Source organism: Polypterus senegalus, chromosome 2 (genome assembly GCF_016835505.1).
Source record: "Polypterus senegalus isolate Bchr_013 chromosome 2, ASM1683550v1, whole genome shotgun sequence".
Classification (NCBI taxonomy): Eukaryota; Metazoa; Chordata; class Cladistia; order Polypteriformes; family Polypteridae; genus Polypterus; species Polypterus senegalus.
In genome coordinates this window covers 239,632,482-239,652,875 of record NC_053155.1, presented here as the reverse complement: position 1 = coordinate 239,652,875, position 20,394 = coordinate 239,632,482, and the positions used below count along the sequence as shown (strand labels likewise).

The following is a 20,394-nucleotide window of genomic DNA, read 5'->3' as shown; positions in this document are numbered from 1 at the left end:
AATATAACTGATGATAAACACAAAAAGAAATATGTGAGTAAACAATGTAAATGAATGAATACCATACACAACTAATAATGATAATAATATATACTCAAATATCATATTACCTACCGATTACCCATTTCAATTTAAAAGGATAAAGTTTCCTGTAAAAAAGTGTGTTTTGCAATAACCATCAACAAAAGCTTATGTCTCTAGGAAATATAGGATTTGATCTAATGCAGAAATGTTTGTACTCCTAAGCAATTGTATATAGCATGTTCAAAAGTAAGCAGCTCCAGTGACTTAATAATATCATTATTATTTTCTGACCAATTATACATGGGGACTTAAAACATTTAAGATACAGTTGGCTACATGCATTTTGTTTTTCCAGTTGGAACATAGGCAGGTGAAGTGACTTGCTCATGGTTACACAGTGTCAGCAGCACTGATACTTATATTAGCCCTTCTTATACACCTGATTAATGAAGCTAGTCGATTATAAAATACCCCTGGATTTTAGTCAGGGATAACACAAATTTCTCCCTAAAAAAGCATGTCCTACACTGGCTCTGGGTGCATGCATGCACATTTCATAGAGGAAAAAAAAATCAACATGCAGTTTAGTGGCTGTATATATGGAGGCACATGGATTCCACCAACATACACTCAAGCTACTATTTAAACATTTCTATCTGACAAAGCAAAATGGAATGCCAAAATGTAAATGAACACGGGTAAGCTTTTTTGGGGGTTATCTAGTTTTCTTTAACAGAAAGGGTGGAGTGGAATAATTTCAACAATTGTGGTCTTCTTTTTAATGCACACTTCCTTTCTTAACAGTATTTTTAAATATAAATGGGCATTTGACTACTCATTTACCAATTACCATTACTATAAACAACATAGCTACAGCACTGAATCTTCGTATTCTTCCAGCTAGCATAACTGCATTTGCTTGTTTGCTTATAACACATTTGCATATATTGGATATACTTTTAGTTGACTTTTGACTTGTGACTAGTTCTGCTCAAAAGATAAAAATTTCAGTATGTATTCAATCAAATCAACAAAATCAACATGATGCAACTTATTTTTTATTATTATTTTTAATTTTATTGATTTTATTAAAATCAAATAACATTCCATACACATAACTCAAGTTTTACAAAAAAAAAAAAAAAAAAGATTCAAAACAAATCAACCCCCACCCCAGGCAAAGGAGAGCTAGGCAAGCAGTTTAAAACTTTGTTAGTAAAAATAAGTAAATAGATAAATGAATAAATGAATACAGATAAATGGAGTAAAAGAGGGGAGAGAACCTGCTTCACCAATTTAAATGCTTATTCTAAAATGTTATTGATTAGATCCTGTCAGGTTTTGAAGAAGTTTTGTACAGATCCTCTAAGTGAGAATTAGATTTTTTCTTGTTTCAACTAGTATATAACATCAGTTACCCACTGACTAAGAATAGGGGAGCTAGGATTCTTCCAGTTGAGCAAGATAAGTCTATGTGCCAGTAGTGTAGTAAAAGCAATCACAGTTTGTTTGTCCTTCTCCACTTCAAGTCCATCTAGAAGTACACCAAACACAGCTGTTAGTGGATTAGGAGGGATTGTGACACCAAGACTGTCTGAAAAGCATTTAAAGATTTTCGTCCAGAATGATGTTAATTTGGTGCACACCCAAAACATGTGGCCCAGTGAGGCCGGAACTTGATTGCAGTGTTCACAGGTTGGATCTTGACCTGGAAACATTTTGGACAATTTTAAAAGAGGGAGATGCGATCGATATATATTTAGAGTTGAATAATTCTATGCTTTGTGTGCATATGGAGTTCGAGTGAATTCTGTGCATTGCTACTTTCCATTCCTTTTCTGAACTGATGAGTGATAGATCCTTTTCCCACTGTTCTCTTGGATCTTTGAAAGGAAGCAACTGAAAAATAGTTTTATATACTACAGAAATGCTGTCCGAGTCCTTAAGAGTGTGCAGTATTTTTTCTGGCATATAGGTAGGTGGGAGGTGAGGAAAATTGGGCAGGTTTTGTTTAACAAAGTTTTGAATTTGAAGGTAGTGAAAAAAATGCGTTGTGGGAAAGTTACATTTGGAATGTAATTGTTCAAAAGGATGCAAAGACGTTGTCTGTGTACAGATCTCTAAGTGATTTAATCCTGAATGTTTTCCAAGCGTTAAAAACTGCACATGTTTGCGAGGGTGGAAAAAGGTTGTTCGCGTGCAGAGGTGCCACAGATAAAAGCTTCTCTATCTTAAAATACTTCCTACATTGGTTCCATATTATGATTGAGTGAAGAACAATTGGGTTGTTAGTTTGTTGCCAATAACTTGTATGTACTGGGGTGCAAAGCAGGGACTATAAAGAAGTACTGCAGGATTTTATTTCTATTGTGGATCAAGTCTGTGTATGTTCATCTATTTGTGTCCATGTTTTTATAGTTTGTATGTTTACTGCCCAGTAATAAAACTGAAAATTAGGTAGAACCATGCCACCTTCCGCCTTAGGTCTTTGTAGGGTTGCCCTTTGGATAAGTGGATGTTTTGAATTCCAAATAAATAAGGTTATGGTTAAATCTAATTTCTTAAAAAATGATCTATTGGTGTATATTGGAAAATTTTGAAATATAAAGAGAAGCTTAGGAAGGATACTGTGATCATATTAGCAATGTTAAGTCTTCCAGCTAAAGTGAGATGAAGGGTTGACCATCTACGCAAGTGTTGCTTAATTTCTTCCATACAGACACCAAAATTTTGTTGATAAAGTGCTTTATGTTTACTTATGATGTTTACCCTTAGGAATTTAAACTGATCTGCGATGATAAAAGGGAAGGTGTCCAATCTAATATTTTATGCTTGAGAATTCACTGGGAAGAGCACACTTTTATTCAAATTGATTCTGAGACCAGAAATCTTTTGAAATTCTGTTAGTGCCGTTAGGATTGCAGGCACAGTATTTTGTGGATCTGATATATACAGTACCATATCATCTGCACATAGAGAAACTTTCTGTTCCAGTCCTTCTCTGATATTCCCCTTTATCTCAATAGCATTTTGACAATGAATTGCCAGTGGCCAGTGGCAATTGCAAAAAGCAGTGGTGACAAGGGGCATCCTTGTTTGGTACCACTCTAGTTTAAATAGTCTGAATTAATGTTGTTAATACAAACTGAAGCTTCTGGATTGGTATACAGTAGTTTGATCCATGCACAAACGTTCGGGACAAACCCAAATTTCTGCAATGTAGTGAAAAGGTAGTTCCATTCAACCATGTCAAATGCTTTTTCTACATCCAATGATAATATCATCTCCGGAATGTTTGACTTTGTGGGTGAAGTTATTACATTAAACAGCCGTCGAAGATTGGAAGCCAAGTGTCTACCTTTAACAAATCCTGTTTGGTCTTGTGATATTACAGAAGGCAGCACCTTCTCCATCCTTCTAGCTAGGACTTTGAAAAGTATCTTAATATCATTATTCATGATAAAACTTCAAGTCTTTCTGTGGCAAAACAAAAATGCTTAGTACAAACTGGATAGCTACATAATGAAACCTAAAAACACATAAACCATATCATGAAGTAGAATCTATCACCTATGCCCCATGTCTTTTGGTGAGTTGTCCCAACAACTACCGACTACAAAAAATGGTCACATTATTGAAGATGGTCACTGTCCGATAATTCTGTATTCCTCTTTTTTAAACTCATGGGAGAAAATTTTGCATAACATCATCAAACTTACGCAGGAAATACAGCCACCACCCTATTCATCCTCCAAACCTGCCTAACTCTCCCTTGTTCTGTATGGACCAACAATAGATATACTGTTCAGTATTACATGAAAAATACAATTTACAAGACATACTGTACATGAAAATATAAAATATTCTTTTGTAAATTAAATCCAACATTCATCTTTTTAATTTTGATAGGTTGTGACTATTGCAAAGCTGGACCATTTAAACTAAACTGGTATTCAGAAAGTGTTCTTTTTTTATTTGCCTTGTAAGGCTACAATCAGACCCATTGGCTAACACTACTCCTTACACCTCAGTTCTTGCCTTCTCTTCAGCCGTTTGTGCTGAGGATGAAAACAGTATACAGTGATCCCTCGCTATATCACGCTTCGACTTTCGTGGCTTCACTCTATCGTGATTTTTTTCTCATACACGCTTACGTCACTACGCATGCGCTTTCTGAGAACTTTTATCTAAGCCCTACGATGGCTCCTAAAGCGTGCTGCTTTTCTAATCCTTCTGACAATAAAACTAAGCGCCGGAGGAAGATGCTTACTATCCAGGAGAAGGTGAAACTCTTGGATATGATTAAAAATGGCAATACCCTACAAAAGCCTCCTCACGCATATGAAAAGACAGCGCCAGCAACTGCCTATCAAGACGTTCTTCAGCCTTGTATGCAGACACCCACTGCCTAGTACTTCTTCACTGAAGACAACAACGCACCTGCTGAAGATACTGCACCACCTCTGAAGACTCTCCTACTGAGGTCGTACCTTCATAGGTTAGTGGTTGTGTGCAATTAAATGTACAGTACAATAATCTACTATAAAAAAGCATTTGGGATTGTCCTTCCGTCCCGTGAGTGCAAAGCGTAGCGGTATTCCGCTTATTACAGACTTACTACTTGCGGCTTGAGGTACGAAGCGACGCGATGTGAGCAGAGTTCTGGTGCTGTCATCATTCCCTTGCTTTTGTGCGCGATGCTAGACAAAATTATGTCTCTGGAAATAATTAATGTTGATGGAGTACAAATGCCTCACCGTGTAGTAAATATCAGGGGAGATGGTGCTTGCTTATTCTCATCTATAGCTTATTTTGTGCATGAAACTCCGTCTTTGGCGGTACAGATTCGGGCTGACATTGTACGACTTTGGACAGGCACTTGAGGGGATAAAAAAAAAACTTAGGTTTTCGGGAGATGTTATGAATGGGCACTTTGATGTTCTCATTCCCTACACTTACATGCCTGATGTACACATGGAGCGCACAAAAATTGAGGATAAAAGTCTGTACGAAGCGACGCGATGTGAGCAGAGTTCTAGTACTCTCATCGTTCCCTTGCTTTTGTGCGCGATGCGCTGGAAAAATAGACAAAATTATGTCTCTGGAAATAATTAATGTTGATGGAGTACAAATGCCTCACCGCATAGTAAATATCAGGGGAGATGGTGCTTGCTTATTCTCATCTATAGCTTATTTAGTGCCTGAAACTCCGTCTTTAGCTGTACAGATTCGGTCTGACATTGTACGACTTTGGACAGGGACTTGAGGGGATAAAAAAAAAACGTAGGTTTTCAGGAGATGTTATGAATGGGCACTTTGATGTTCTCATTCTCTACACTTACATGCCTGATGTACACATGGAGCGCACAAAAATTGAGGATAAAAGTTGGTCGCCTTAAAAGGCGAGTGCGCCTAGTAATATATTTGTAATGTCTATTATGTCTTATTTTCTCTTATTTTGTCTAATACGAGTGTAATGGTGACTAAAAGGTGTTATTTCATGTCTAGAGGGCTCTAATAATGTTAAAGAATGTATTTAGAAGGTTGTAAACAGGTTTTCTATACTCTAACTGCGAAAATATTCGATTTATAAATAAAGAATCCTACTTCGCGAAAATTCATTTATCACGGTACAGTCTGGAACGGATTAACCATGATAAACGAGGGTTCGCTGTACATCATTTGTGGTTCACTAATGCATAACTTTTAGACTGTGCAATTGCAGACATGCAAACAGATATTAGTATTTGTTGCTCAACCAAAGCAAGCTCTGACACACTTCAGATTTGTTTACTTTGTTTTTCTGCTTTGATCCCTCAGCTAGGCCACAGAGTAAATAATACAGGTCACAATTAAGAGGAGTAATGACCTAAATTCCATTTACTGAGCTCACATTTGTTCACAAACAACTTCACTTTCTAAGTTTCTCAAATTAATCTCTCATTTTGTCCTCAATCACACATATTCTCATTTTTTATAATAAAAAGACTTGATCTAACCAAATAACTAAGCATGGCTGCTGCATTTGAAATTAGCAATCCAAGCCTCAAACTTAACATTCCAGATCTTTACAGGACTTTGAACATAAAATAAGAAACACTACTATCAAAACAATGTTCATATATTTAAAAAATAAGGGATACCTTTACAGATTTATATCATTTGACATCAATCTTGTTGATTACAAAGTCCCCCAGTAAATACTTTTATATAACTTACCATGTGAAGACAGTATACTACTTTCTTTCTAGCTATGGTCTCCTATCTGTGACAAGCTTTTTTATTTTGCATAAAACAACTTGTAAAGATTTCAGATTACACCTACGCTTACTGTAATAACCCCATACCTACTCAAATAGATGTGGCATTTTGTAATGAAATTGTTTTGAGCCATATTCTCAAAAAGGACAGTGCAATCATTAGAACAAACAACTAAAAATTAATTATCTTCAAAACATAAATGTATCATTCAAATATGGCTTCAAAATTTGGTTCTACATAACATTTTCAATTGTGTCACATGCATGTCAATAGGATGAATGTTGTCTTCAAATGGAAGTGAAAAAACAGTACAAGTCATGTCTGGAATCATGCCTATTATAAAAAAAAACCACACACATACACACACAGACACTTTTATCCTATTACAGAGTTAGTTCAAAAGTAAATTTGTGCATGTGTTGACAGTACAGTTATGTGACAAATCAAGTGTGATTTATAATCTTTCAACTTGTAGAGTCACAAAAGTTGCAAGAGGAGACATCTACCAGAGGGCGAAATTAATGGTGTGATGAATCATTTTTTATGAAGACTGATTTTAAATACAGTGTCTTACAAAACCCCTAAAAAACAATGCAGGCTTCACATTCGTTCTCCGATGGAATCGAGCACATCTACAGATGTCCTTTTAAAGGAAAACTAAATAAAAAAAGAGTTTTTTTTTTTTAAATGTTACCCCATGTAGTTTGTAGTGATAGTCAAAAACATTTTATCTAATTTTCAAACTGAGCAGGACCCAAGAATGACCAACTCTGGACAAGGGCAAATGATGAGAAAAACGCCATTGAAAAATAAATTCTCATGTAGATTGTTTTGCATAATCTACATGTTCACTATCCATTCAAATGCTCAGAACATGGAGGATGCATATATGTTATGCTAAAGTACTATTAATACATAATTCCAGAACACTATGTGCTAACAATAAACAGGAAAGATATTTTTCCACAATACTTTGTGTTTGAACTAAATACATGGTCTTTGACCAGTAAATGAACGTGAGAGGCACATCTCCAATTCTACTTATATGAACCAGACTTTTGGAGAAACTGCATCATAACTCGAAACAGATGCACCAAATGAACTGTGCATCTTCTTTTGTAAAGTGCATATCACAGTAAATTAATTCAGCACACACCTATTAGATCTGCACAATATATTACAGTGCATCAGTTTATTGGATGAGCAGTATAAGTAGTCTCTGAGATGCAATACTGTACATCCAAGCCTCTGTAAGGTTGGGAACATGCACTGATATAGCATGTTGCCATACCTACCATTCCTCTGTAACTTAAGCCACATCAAATTTCATGCAACTTCTTCAGAAATTGTGTTTGTCAAATCATACTGCATTACATAGAGAATACAACAATTCATCTTATTATCAGGCACCTGTAATATTGCTACCTACAGCATCAGCTAGCATCAATAAAAATCAAATACTCTAAAGTATTAATTTGTAATTTCATTTAGCACTTTTCCATCAAAATAGTAACTAGTGTTTTACTTTGATTAAACATAAAACAAAAATTTGTTGAATCACAAAAACCACAACAACAAAATTAGATAAATACAATAAGCAAAGACAACAGTGAACTACCTAAGGGAAAGATTTTTTTTTTTTTTTTGCTACACACACATTCTCCCCTAGCCCTTAATTTTCTTCACATAATACAAATATGCCTTGTGGATACTGTAATAGGCTGTAATGGAGCAGTGCCCTATCCAGAGATAGCTTTCTCCTTGTACCAGATGCTGCAGGAATGGGCTACATCTTCCAGAAGGATAAAAATTAGCTTCAGCATACTTAATAAACAGGATGAAAGGCTAGATGGATGATATAATGGAGGATCTGGGTAATATTAAGTACAGATTTGTACCAAATTGTTCAAGGTCAGTTTTGTTGTCGACATCAACTACTAACCACTTCTAATGGCCGGTCATATTTCTGATATGGTGTATTATACAGCTGCAACTTAGTGACTACTGTTATTATGTTTACTGCTTAGAGGAAAGCAAAGCCTTCAAATACTTTCAAATCTATAAAATGCATTGTTACTGCTGCAGACTCTTTCCGCTGTTGCCTAATCTATTAATTTTCTCATCATAACCTTTAATATAAAGTGCTGTTTTTCTCCTTATGGAATATAATCAATAATGTTTACTGTATCTCATTGATTATACAATCCTTTAGAGAACATTATCAATGATATTTGTTAATGGTTTTCACTAGCTACTGCTATGGCTGCTGCTATTCCTGCTATATATTCAGTTGCTACTTTGTACAGAAAGTCAATTAAAAAGAGAACAGCAGTCAAACACATACCTGATTAAAGCATGGCAAAATACTTCATTATCCAATCTAGTGCAGTGGTGTTGAATTGTTGATATTTCAAAGTTGCTAAAATGGGTTCTTAATTCAAAAGAGGTCACGCTAATTTTAAGCACAAATTCGATTTTTATAAGAACTGAGGTCTGTCATTCTATTTGCACAATCACATCATTAAAAAATATTGTTAAATACATAACTCTGGAAATACAGGTATTCTAGTAGGAAAGGTATGTTCAAGGATGAGGAGGAGAATAGTATTAGTAAGCTAGAATATCCAGACATTGAAATAGTAAATACTGTGATAGTGCATCTTTCTGCAGTTCATGAACACGTAGGCAACCTTTTAAAAGTAGTAGGGACCAAAAAGGAAGTACTTGAGGATTTAGAGTTCATAGAGGGAGAAGTGCTGCTTATATAAAGTTCTTATATAAACCTTGATGTTTATTTTTTGATAATCACTGCACACTAAGGAAGTTACCAAAGACTGGAAGCTAGCAAATATTATCCTATTGCATAAAAACTGTAACTACAGGACAGTAAAGTTAACGTGCACCACAGGTAAATAAATGGGAGCAATTAAGGAAAAAATAAAACAGCACATTTTAAGAACAGATGTAGCAGCATATATTCAGCAGGTGTTCATACAGGGAAGGCGTATTTCATTAATACACCATAGGATTATGATGACAGGGATTTTTCCAGAATTAGGTAATGTTAAAAATGGTGTCCCTCAGGGATCAGTGCTGGGGCCATGGCTGTCTTTAATAGAAAGAGACTCTGAACAAAAACATAAACAACAAGCTGGTTAAGGTTGCAGATGATCCCAATCTAGGTGGAAGTGCAAATAATGCAGAATCAGTTACACTTTTACAGAAGGACCAGGACAGCATACAAGATTGGGCTGATTTTTCATAGATGAAATTTAATGTAAGCAAATGTAAGATGGCAGGCGGGCAGATAGAAAGATACGATAATAATACCAAAGGAAATAAAAGAAGTCTGAAAGAAACTGCAGCTTATGAAATGTTACATGTAAATACACAATGGGAGATTTGAAAATTGAGAAGTATCTAGGAATCATAGTGGACTCATTACTGCAGAAGAGATGTCAGGTTATATAGCATGTAGTCTGGAGTGCAGATTAAGGGGCATTATGCGTAAGCTATACAATGCATTAATGAGGTCTCACCTGGAGTACAATGTACAAGTTCTGGTGTCCGTATTACAAAAAAAAGGTCCATACAGTACTTCCATGTAAATTATGTTTTAGTGATAGAGTAGGAAATCACTAAACAGAAGGTTTTACAATACAATATATTGTACTGTACAATAATATTCTATCAAGTACATTAAATAAATAAGCAGTCAGCTATGTTCACTCAAATTTCTTTATGTGTGTGTGTGTGCATGGATGCTTTTACGTGTGCCTTCCTGTGTATATACATGTATATCTTGAGACTGCATTGTATTTTAGGAAAACAAACTGTAGGAGCTATTTTCTTTAAATAAAAACATCTGTCTGGAAACAATCTGAGTAATTGTGCATGAGATATGGAGTTCTGTGACCTGTCATGGCCTTTCATATCATTTACAGGGACCTTTCTTTGAACTCTGCAGTTTTCATACATTTTCTTTAAATTTTCTTCATTTTTTGCAGCCCTTACTGTTCTTCCCTATATGTCCTACAAACCTTACTTTTCTTTTTTTCTTCCACACCAAGGCACGCCAGCCAGCTTCTTATGTTTATTGTAACTACAAGTAGGGCCAGCCCTAATCATTTTGGGGCCAGAGGCAAGGTTTAGCTGGGGATCCTGACTAGTACAATGCAAACGTGTACTGTAAAGTTTACAAGAGAGAAGACAAAATTTCTCCTGTTGTCTCTGTAGCTTGAAGGAATCCCATGAAGTGCTCTTTAATCCTGGGTACATCCCCCAGTGTGACAGTTCTTATTAGTGCCGTTTGCTCCTCATGACTAGCATCAGGTGTGCAATCCAGAAAAATGAAGCAAATTTGAACTGCTTGATGTCACTCACTATATGCTCAATTACCTTTTCACTTATAGAATTAATAGGTTCATTTTGATTTTCTGTGCCAAGGTAGCTTGTGTGGGTGTTGGTGCCACTCTCTAAGTGTTCTATTTTTTGTTTCATAAATGCCTTTTTCTTGAGCCAAACTATGATTAGATTAACTGAACACAAAAAGCCAGCTGCTAGGGAAAATGTAACAGATTTCACATATATGACAATAGGGGAACAATCTTTTATTATTATTATTTTAATGAGATACAAGTATTAGCATTCTTAGCCTTGTTTTGTTTCTCACATGCGACAAGATGTCCCCCTTGTGGAGATTTACAGTTAATTATTTAGTAAATAATTTGCAAATCATTTCCCTTCCGTGTAAAATGAGATGCTGCTTTTCTCATGGAGTATTCCGTGGTGTTGAGAAATCCCTTGTGTGGATTACATAACAAACTATTTTAATATTTAGCCAACCATAGAAAGATATTAATCTGGCCCTGCCATCCAAGTTTGTGTGCTTTATATTTTATCGTAGCGTTTTCTCTCAGAAACGTAAACAGGTGCCACTAGCTGTCAATCAGGTATCATAGATGAATGTTGACACCCACCCACCAACACATAATGAACAGATAAACTACCTACAAAGAATAAATCTATAAGAGTGAACCAATCAAACAACTCCCATTTAAATATAATCACTTTTAGAGTTCCTCCCACCTGTGGCACCTTATGGCCTAAACATAATTCAATGACATACGAAGAAAACAAAATAATGTAGCCAATGTGAGCCAAAATGATCCTCATGGCCCTGGGCAATTACCTGGGTCGTCTAAGCTGCAGAGTGGTGATGACTACAGGTCTCCAGAGTGACCTGCCTATAAAGAAGTCACTTTGTCCAAGTGTGCGCTAATAGCCCTCCCACTACCAGTTTTTAACAATTCCCTTATTCTTCTCCCCCACCATAGGCTGTCCTCAATGGCAGGATTAGAAGGTGTATTTCTCCTCTGATCCAAGACAAAGTATGCTCTGTTCCCAACATAATCACGCTGACATACAGGATATACAATGGGAAGTGTGCCTTACATTCTGAAGCAGGGCAAAAAACAAATTGAAGCTGGTAGTTTGGGACATGATTTATTTTCATCCTGTGCTTTCTTGCAATGGTTCCATGGTTATAAATTTGTTACAGTCAAGTTTTAGGCACAGAGGAAGCCATAGACACATGCAATAAATTACCACCTGTAAATATTAACTCATTGTCATTTGGAGAAACTATGTAAACCAATTGGCGAGTTTGTTGGGCTGAATGGCCAAAAGTATTCTAATGTTCTAACATGGCTATAGGCAATATTGTCATCCATTTGCACAACTCTATCCTGAGGATAAATTCAGGGTCAACAGCATGAATATAGAATTAGCTGTAAAATGTAGGTTATCACAAACAAAACACCATAAACTAAAATGCTACCTGGAGAAAACATATTACAGTAGAGTCTTGCTTATCTGACATAAGCGGGCCGGCAGAACTTCAGATAAGCGAAAATGTTGGATAATGGGAGGTGTTAAGAAAAAGCCTATTAAACGTTAAACTATGTTATCATTTTACACATTACCAACATAATACAGTGGAACCTCGGTTCACGAACATCTCTGGACACATACAAATCGGGTTATGACCAAAAAGTTCGCCAAACTTTTGCATCTGTTCACGACCACACACTAGGTATACGAACGAGCCAGTTTCCCTTTCGGTTTGTGCGCACCGATGATTTCCGCACATGTTCAGTCTCTCCCTGTGCATTCCCTGTGCAGCGAGAGAGAGAGACACATGCACACACGAGAGAAAGAGAAACACGCGTACACACCCACGCGCAAGCAAGACACACACGCACGCAGACACACACACACACGTGTGCGAGAGAGAGACACATACAGGTGTGCACACACACGCACGCACGCACGCGAGAGAGAAAGAGACACGCGTACACACCCACGTGCGAGCGAGACACGCACGAGCACACACACACGCATGAGAGAGAGAGAGACACACTGGTGCGAGAGAGACACAGGTGCACACACACACAAGAGTGAGAGAGACACAGGCACACACACATGCGAGCGAGAGTCACACGTGCACACACACACACGCCAGAGAGGGCTGGCCACATAATCCACTGTAATCATGTTTTACAACAAAACAGAAAAATGTAACTGAAAAAATGAACTTAGCAACTAAAAATAGACTACGCTCGCAACTTGCAGTTCTTGTTGCCGATTGATGCGTCTGGGGTGGGACATCGGATAATACAGAATGTTGGATAAGCGAAGGTTGGATAAGTAAGACCCTATAGTATTTATTTAATTGAGGTGCAAAGTAGTATCTGAATATCTCAACTTGTCATTTGTGGGATTCCCACAAGAGTTTCAAAGATGAAAAATGAGTTTGTGGAACATTTACCAATTTTTAATCTTAGGTGAAAGAGGTGGTAATCAACATCTCAAACAAAAATTGCTTACAGCATGTGCACACACTGTTCCCAGCTAACTAATTGGCTAGCAGTTTTGACACATCAATGCTTGAGGTTCTGACTGACATTGGCTGGCTAACATTTTAGTAAAACTTAAGGCAGTTTAGTGATAGCAAGTCCCTGGCTTATTAATGAGCCATTACATTTGGACTTGATGTGGTAAAAAGAGGCAGCTCTCCATATTCTTTTTTTTGTAATACTGTACAGCTATTTACAACTTAAACACACAAATAAATATTTACATCCTACTAGTACTTGCACAAATTAATTATGCATTTAGTACAATTTAAGCTGTAAATGAAACTATGCATGCATTCAAACCCATCCAGAACCTAGGCAAACTTTAAAGAACAACTGAATGTATGCAAAGAATATGGGCCCACAAAGTGGATGGATGCTACTTCAATCCTGTTTCACATGTACCAGATCCATAATTTGTATAAACATGTAGACTGCACACTCTTCTCAAACACAAATTTGGGACAAAATGCTTTTAATAGTATCTTTGCCCACTTCTCCCAAAAGAAAGGCAAAATCAAGTGAAAACCCACAGGGCACATAAAAACTGGTTAAGGCCAACCAGAACTTACTATATGACGCAATACACCACCCGAGTACAAGCTCTGAATGTGTCTTGTGAAATGCAAAAATGAAATTAAAAAAAAAAAGTGTTTAGCCTAAAATATTACATAACACCTATCACACATAACAGCTCTCACTGAGATACACAAATGGAATGACTGCAGCATTCAGTCACTGCAAACCACCGCCTACTTTTTCTTTCTGAGTACTTATTTACAAATGACTATTTGAATACTTTGTTTCTAAAGCCCATCCACAGCTTATGTTGTAAGCTACTAGACAAATGTTATGCAACATTCATAAATACAATTATTTTTAGATATAAAACAAATTACTTTAACAGTAGCAAAATTATCGATCCTCCATATCTTCCTTGTGATGAAATGAAGAAATAAGCATACGTACATGCAATTCCTTCAAGTGACATTATTAATGTAATTAGTCGATTGATTTCTTTGTCACTTGTATATTAAAAAAAAACACCTTGGTGATTGTACTTGCACCAATAGTAACAAAAGATGCCAAGACTGAGCAACAGCAACTGTGAGTTGTAATTTTTCACAAGTTAATCCAGGAATCTTCAGGAAAAACAAAGCAAAGAATACATTTAATGGAACAGTTCGATTATGTTTTAACTTCAAAAAACTGCATTAGTATTGCAAAACAATGCAGGAAGACTGAAATACCTGCAGTTGCCTGAGCACCAATCAGTAGTTCCTGGCTCATGCCTGGCGCTGCCAGTTACTCTGCTCCCCTCCATGACCCTGAATTAGCTTTAGCGACTTTGAGTATGTTATATAACTTTCTTTCAATCCATTTTCCATAATGTATATGCACAGCACAATCAGCATAACTTCAGTGCACAGCTTAAAGGACCAGGATACTATTAGCCAAAACAGGATTTATATTAAAATGGTACCCACACCTGAAGTGTATATCTACTTATTAAAAATATGAATAATTTTTACCTCTGCAACAAATAGTGATTTATAAAACACAAACGGATTCAATCTGCAGACCATGACTGAGCCAGTATTAGGATGGGTGACAACAGACTCCTAGGCATGAATCCTAATTCAGCCAGCCCATGTGTGCAGCTTGCAAATTCTTCTTATATCTGTGTAGGATTTTCTCACTCTTTTCAAAGGTTACATTAAATGGCAACTCTAAACTAGCCCAGTAAGTGTGAGTTTGTCAGTGTGCTCGGAGTTATTATTCTGCCTTGTGACTATTGCTGCCATAATAGCCACAAGTCTTCCTCATCCCTCAACTAGAAAATGGATTGGAAAATGGCAGGATTTCCAGCGACAAAAAGTCATTACATTGTGTGGACTTCATCGGAGAAGATAGTTATCTCCCTACATTCGCCATTACTCTATAAAAGGGGTCACTGCAGAACACACCTTTATAGGCTTAATGTTTAATCCAACCACTTATTATTATCAAGAACTCTGCCTTTCCTCTTTAACACTTAAACTGCTAAAAACCACAATTATTAACTGAACAGTTTTCCTAATCAGCCTTCAGTGGCATCTTTGCTTTAAGGTCAGGTGAAGCATTGCTTCCCAATCTTCCTGCAGATGGAACCGTTTTGCAAAAATTAAACAAATAGTAAACTCATCTTAATAATTTAAAGTATTGTTAAAATGCTTGCTGCAAGGTCAACTTTGTATCATAATCAAAGTTTCTCAATTTTCCACGATATGCCCAATGCAATTTATTATCTAGAAAATTTTTATTTTGGATTACATGAATTTCATTCTATTCCTGGTGCTGCTATCGTGTTTCCAAGTATATACACTTTGCCCAATAAACAAAACAAGGAAATGTATAATTATTCATCTTCATCTCTGCTGTTGTTGAGTTCTCATATATTGAGAAACCTTTGAATACTGTCCTTTAATAACTGTATCTTGTGATAATATAATATGTGATAGATTTTCATTTTTTTAAGTTTTTTGGTTGCCATTTTTCCAGCACTTGCTGGCACCTTAACACATTTTGAAACATTGTATCTCTATTTTGCTTGCTCACAGGAGGACTACTGGAGGCCATCTCCTTTCTTTGCCAATTTTAACACCACTGCTGTTCCAATCTTCCACAGCTCCAAAGATCTTTTTTTACTTCTCATACATTCTTGCCACGAAGTCAGTCTCCATCTCACACAGTTTATTTGGGGTCTGAGGCAAAACGAACCACACTCAATTTCCAATCCATGCCAGGATCCCTCCCACCTGAGGTTTGCCAGTATCCACATATCCTTGCCAATGGATTTAACCTGAACACAAAGTCCTTAAAGATTGTGCTCTTTAGGTACTTGATCATCTCTCTCTCTCAACCATTTACCCTCTGCGGGGCTTCTCGGGATGGTTCAACCCCTTCTGAAAATCTCTCCCAGGTCTCTGTGGTCCCACTAAAATGTTCACTTCAAAACCACCAGTGTCAGTCAATTACCAATTAAAAATTAAATGATGCAAACAAGAAGCAAGACAAAAGGGTGTTAGCTATACTGGTCCGCTATACATACATGTGTGTGTTTTCAAGATATTTGGACAGAAAATATACTTAAACAGGCAGAGAAGTAAAAATCAGCTGTCTTTCATAAAACATTTGGATGACATCCTCAAAACACAACTACAATGTCACATATGACATACAAGACAGAATGTGAATACTCATTGGAATGAATCTTTAAATATTTCTGTTAGTTCCTTTGTTGCTCTAGCTTGATCAGCTCGAAAATTACAAATAGGTATCGGCATTAACGGAGAGCAAATAATAAAGAGGCCGAAGAGTGAACTTTATCATTTCGGGTCACGTAATAAACGTCAGCAAAACTTGTCACTGAGGTGACAGTCCATAAAGAAAGCCAGCCCCGCGCGCCCACGTGACATTGAAACAATGTAGCATTAGGAGTTCGTGGTAACGGAAGCAAAGCTTTTTTTTTACCATACAGTCCCGAATCGAAAGGAAATACGTCCTGCCAAAGTCGAAATTTCATCCACAAAAATGATCAAGAACGTTAAATAAACAAGACAAACCGAAGAAGGCCAACAAATGAGGAAAAAGACTTACGGTCACTTCCTTAACAGGAAGTTACCAGTCGTCTTTACGAAATGACAAATAAATAGGTTTCGTTTCTCGTTAAAATGTGTCCAAACTAAAATCGTAAATGTTTATATCTCCCAATAGTTGAGCCCCTAGTGTGTAATATAACAAGTCGACACGCTTTTAAAATTACATAAATACATACGTTAATCTCTCGAGTTGTTTATCACGTACTTCCCTGAAGCAAGAAATGACCGAATTAAACCAGCAAAATAGAACACTAGTAAAGCGCCAGATTTCTTACCGTCTGATATCTGCTGACTGCCTGATGTTCCATCTTGACAGACTCTCGCTCAAACAAAAAAGCAGCAACGACAGAAGACGATGCAGTTTCTCCACCACCTCCACTCTTTAACGCCCTCTCAAAAATTATTCACGTTTATTCAGGACTCTGTCTACCCCTCGTATTCTAGCTTTCATTAGGAAAACTCTTCTAGCTACCATTCCTCAGAGAGAGGGAAGCCGAATCGTATCGTTTACAAATAGAAGTCGGTAGACCAAAAGGAAAAAAAGGCGGAGGTGCTTTGTGACGTTTTTGCGCGGGGGCGTGTCGGAAAGAGGGCTTCAGCCCATTCTCTTTCGGCTTGTGAAGCGTTCAGCTGCAGACATAAGTAAACTTAAACGTTCACATGTAGTGGAAGCTGTTGGACTTGTTGTCCTCCAATTCAAACAGACAAGGGGAGGGAATCAAGCTCTAAGGTGATCTCAGCGACAAACAGTTGGCATGGACCAACATAAATATGCTTATATGCATGCAATTAAATCGTGTACTGGATATTTGCTAGGATTGTAGTTACAGTAAGAAGCAATCCACTGTAAGAACCCCTGGCAGCTAGGGCCAGTCACTTGAAATTCACGAATTAAAAAAGAAAAACACTGACACAACCTTTTTTGGCACTGTTTTCAGAACATACATGTTTCTGTCGTTGCATAGTATTTAAATCTGACAATATGGTGGTACAATGGTTAATGCTGCTGCCTCACAGTTCAGTGTTTATATTGAGCTGTTTTTACATTTTCTCCATGTGTTTTCCTCATGCATTCTTCCTACCACATCCAGATGATGCAAGGGGTAGATCGACACGGAGGTCTAATTGTATATTGTACAGTAGTGGCCAAAAGTTTTGGCAGTGGCACAAAAGCTGTGTTTTGCAAATTTTGCTGCTTCAGCATTTTAAGATTATTATTCATTTTTACATGTTTCTATGGTATTCTGAAGAACAATTATAAAGTTTCATAAGTTTCAATGGATTTGTTGGGAAATACATTAAATTTATGTAAACAACATTTATTTATATAGCATATTTTCATACAAATTATGTATCTCAAAGTACTTTACAGGATGAAGAAAGAAAAAAAGAAAAAATATAAAAATAAAATTAGACAATACTAATTAACATGGAATAAAAGTAAGGTCCGATGGCCAGGGAGAACAGAAAAAACAAAAAAAAAAAAACTCTGGACCACTGGAGAAAAAAAAACAAAAACAAAATCAGCAGGGGTTCCAGGCCAAGAGACCGTCCAGCCTCCTCTAGGCATTCTGCCTAACAAATGATCTCAATCAGTCCTCATGGTTTTCAGGCTCCACATGGAAGAATTAGATGATGATCGTCATGTGGACCTCTGGCCTTCAATCCTTTAAAGTAGGGACTGCACGGTGCTTTGATCGGGTGGTCGTGGCACAGATTGCCACCACAGAAAACCGGAAAAAGAACAGCAGAGAAAGTAGGGGTTAGTGCAGATTCCGGAGCCATGAAAAAATGATAATTAAATGCATATACAGAATATCGATGTTAAACTAAAATGATGCTATAAGAAAGCCATATTGAAATAATAAAGTGCTCCACTGTATTAGCCTTGCGAATTTCTATCAGTAAACTATTCCGGATGTTATGTGCATAACAGCAGAAGGCTGCCTCACCACTTCTTTTAAGTTCAGAATTATAAGCAGACACTCATTTGAAGATCTAAGGTTACGATTTGGAGTGTAAGGTGAGAGGCATTCTGAAATATAGGATGGAGCGAGATTATTTAAGGCTTTGTAAACCATAAGCAGTATTTTAAAGTCAGTTCTACTGTAAATGACACGGGTAACCAATATATTGACATCAAAACTGGAGAGATGTGCTCAGATTTTCTTTTCCCAGTTAAGATTCTAGCAGCTGCATTCTGCACAAGTTGCAATCGATTGATGTCTTTTTTGGGTTGTCCTGAGAGGAGTGCTTTACAGTAATCTAGCTGATTAAAAACAAAAGCGTGAAGCAATTTTTCAGCATCTTAGTGATAAGGGATCTAATTTTTGCTATATTTCTTAAGTGAAAAAATGCTGTCCTAGTAATCTGATTAATATATGATTTAAAATTTAGGCCAGAGTCAATAATTATCCCTAAATTCTTTACCTCTGTCTTGACTTTTAGGCCTAACGGATCAAGTTTATTTCTAATATCCTCATCATTATATCCATTTTTGCCAATCACTAAGATTTAATGTTTTCTCCTAATTTAGTTTGAGAAAATTACTACTTATCCATTCAGAAATGCAAGACATTATGTCAGTGAACCAAGAGAGTCGGGTCATCAGGTGCTATTAATAAATACAATTGTGTGTCATCAGCATAGCTGTGGTAGCTCACGTTATGCTTTGAGATAATCTGACCTAATGGAAGCATATACTGTAGATTGAAAAGAGCAGCAGACCCAGGATAGATCCTTGTTGAACAAAATATAGAATATCATGTATCTTTGAAGTATAAGACTCAAACCAATTTAAGATACTGCCAGAAAGGCCTACCCATTGAATAAGGTGATTTCTAAGAATATTGTGATCAATGGTATCAAATGCGGCACTCAGATCTAAGAGGATAAGAACAGATAAAAGGCCTCTGTCTGCATTTACCCACAAGTTATTTACTACTTTAATTAGCGCAGTTTCTGTTCTTTGATTTGTTCTAAAACCTGACTGAAACTTGTCAAGAACAGAATGTTTATTCAGGTGATCATTTAGCTGCATAATGACTGCCTTTTCTATGAGAAAGGCAGATGAGAAATAGGTCTAAAATTTTCAAAAGCAGAGGAGTCAAGATCATTTTTTCTTGAGTAGAGGTTTAACAACAGCAGTCTTAAGACAGTCTGGGAAGACCCCCATATCTAATGATGAATTTACTATGTCAAAGAGTCAATATTTACCATGTTGACCCTCTTTCTTCATAACTTCTGCATTTCGCTCTGGTATGCTGGATATCAGCTTTTGGGCCAAATCCTGACTTATGGTGATCCATTCTTTACTTTTTAGTGCTTGGAGTTGATCACTACAGCAGTGGCTTCTGCACGTCCACTGTCTTTTTGGGAACTGACCACAAGTTCTCAATGAAATTACGATCTGGGGAGTTTCCTGGCCACGGGTCCAAACTTTCAATGTCATGATCTCTGAGCCACTTCATTATCACTTTTGCCTTGAGACATGGTGCTCCATCATGCTGGAAGATACGCACATCATCACCAAATTCTGTTTGGATTGTTTG

General features: G+C 36.8%; 1 protein-coding gene across 1 annotated transcript in view; it reads right to left on the bottom strand.

The window, feature by feature from the left end:
* Positions 1-17,390, bottom strand: part of ndfip2 (Nedd4 family interacting protein 2) — an 83,784-nt gene extending 66,394 nt beyond the window's left edge. The window contains exon 1 of the mRNA XM_039745378.1: positions 17,119-17,390. Coding sequence (XP_039601312.1) covers positions 17,119-17,151 — 33 coding nt within the window. The 5' untranslated portion in view covers positions 17,152-17,390. The remainder of the gene's footprint in view (positions 1-17,118) is intronic.
* Between the last annotated feature and the right edge of the window lie 3,004 nt (positions 17,391-20,394).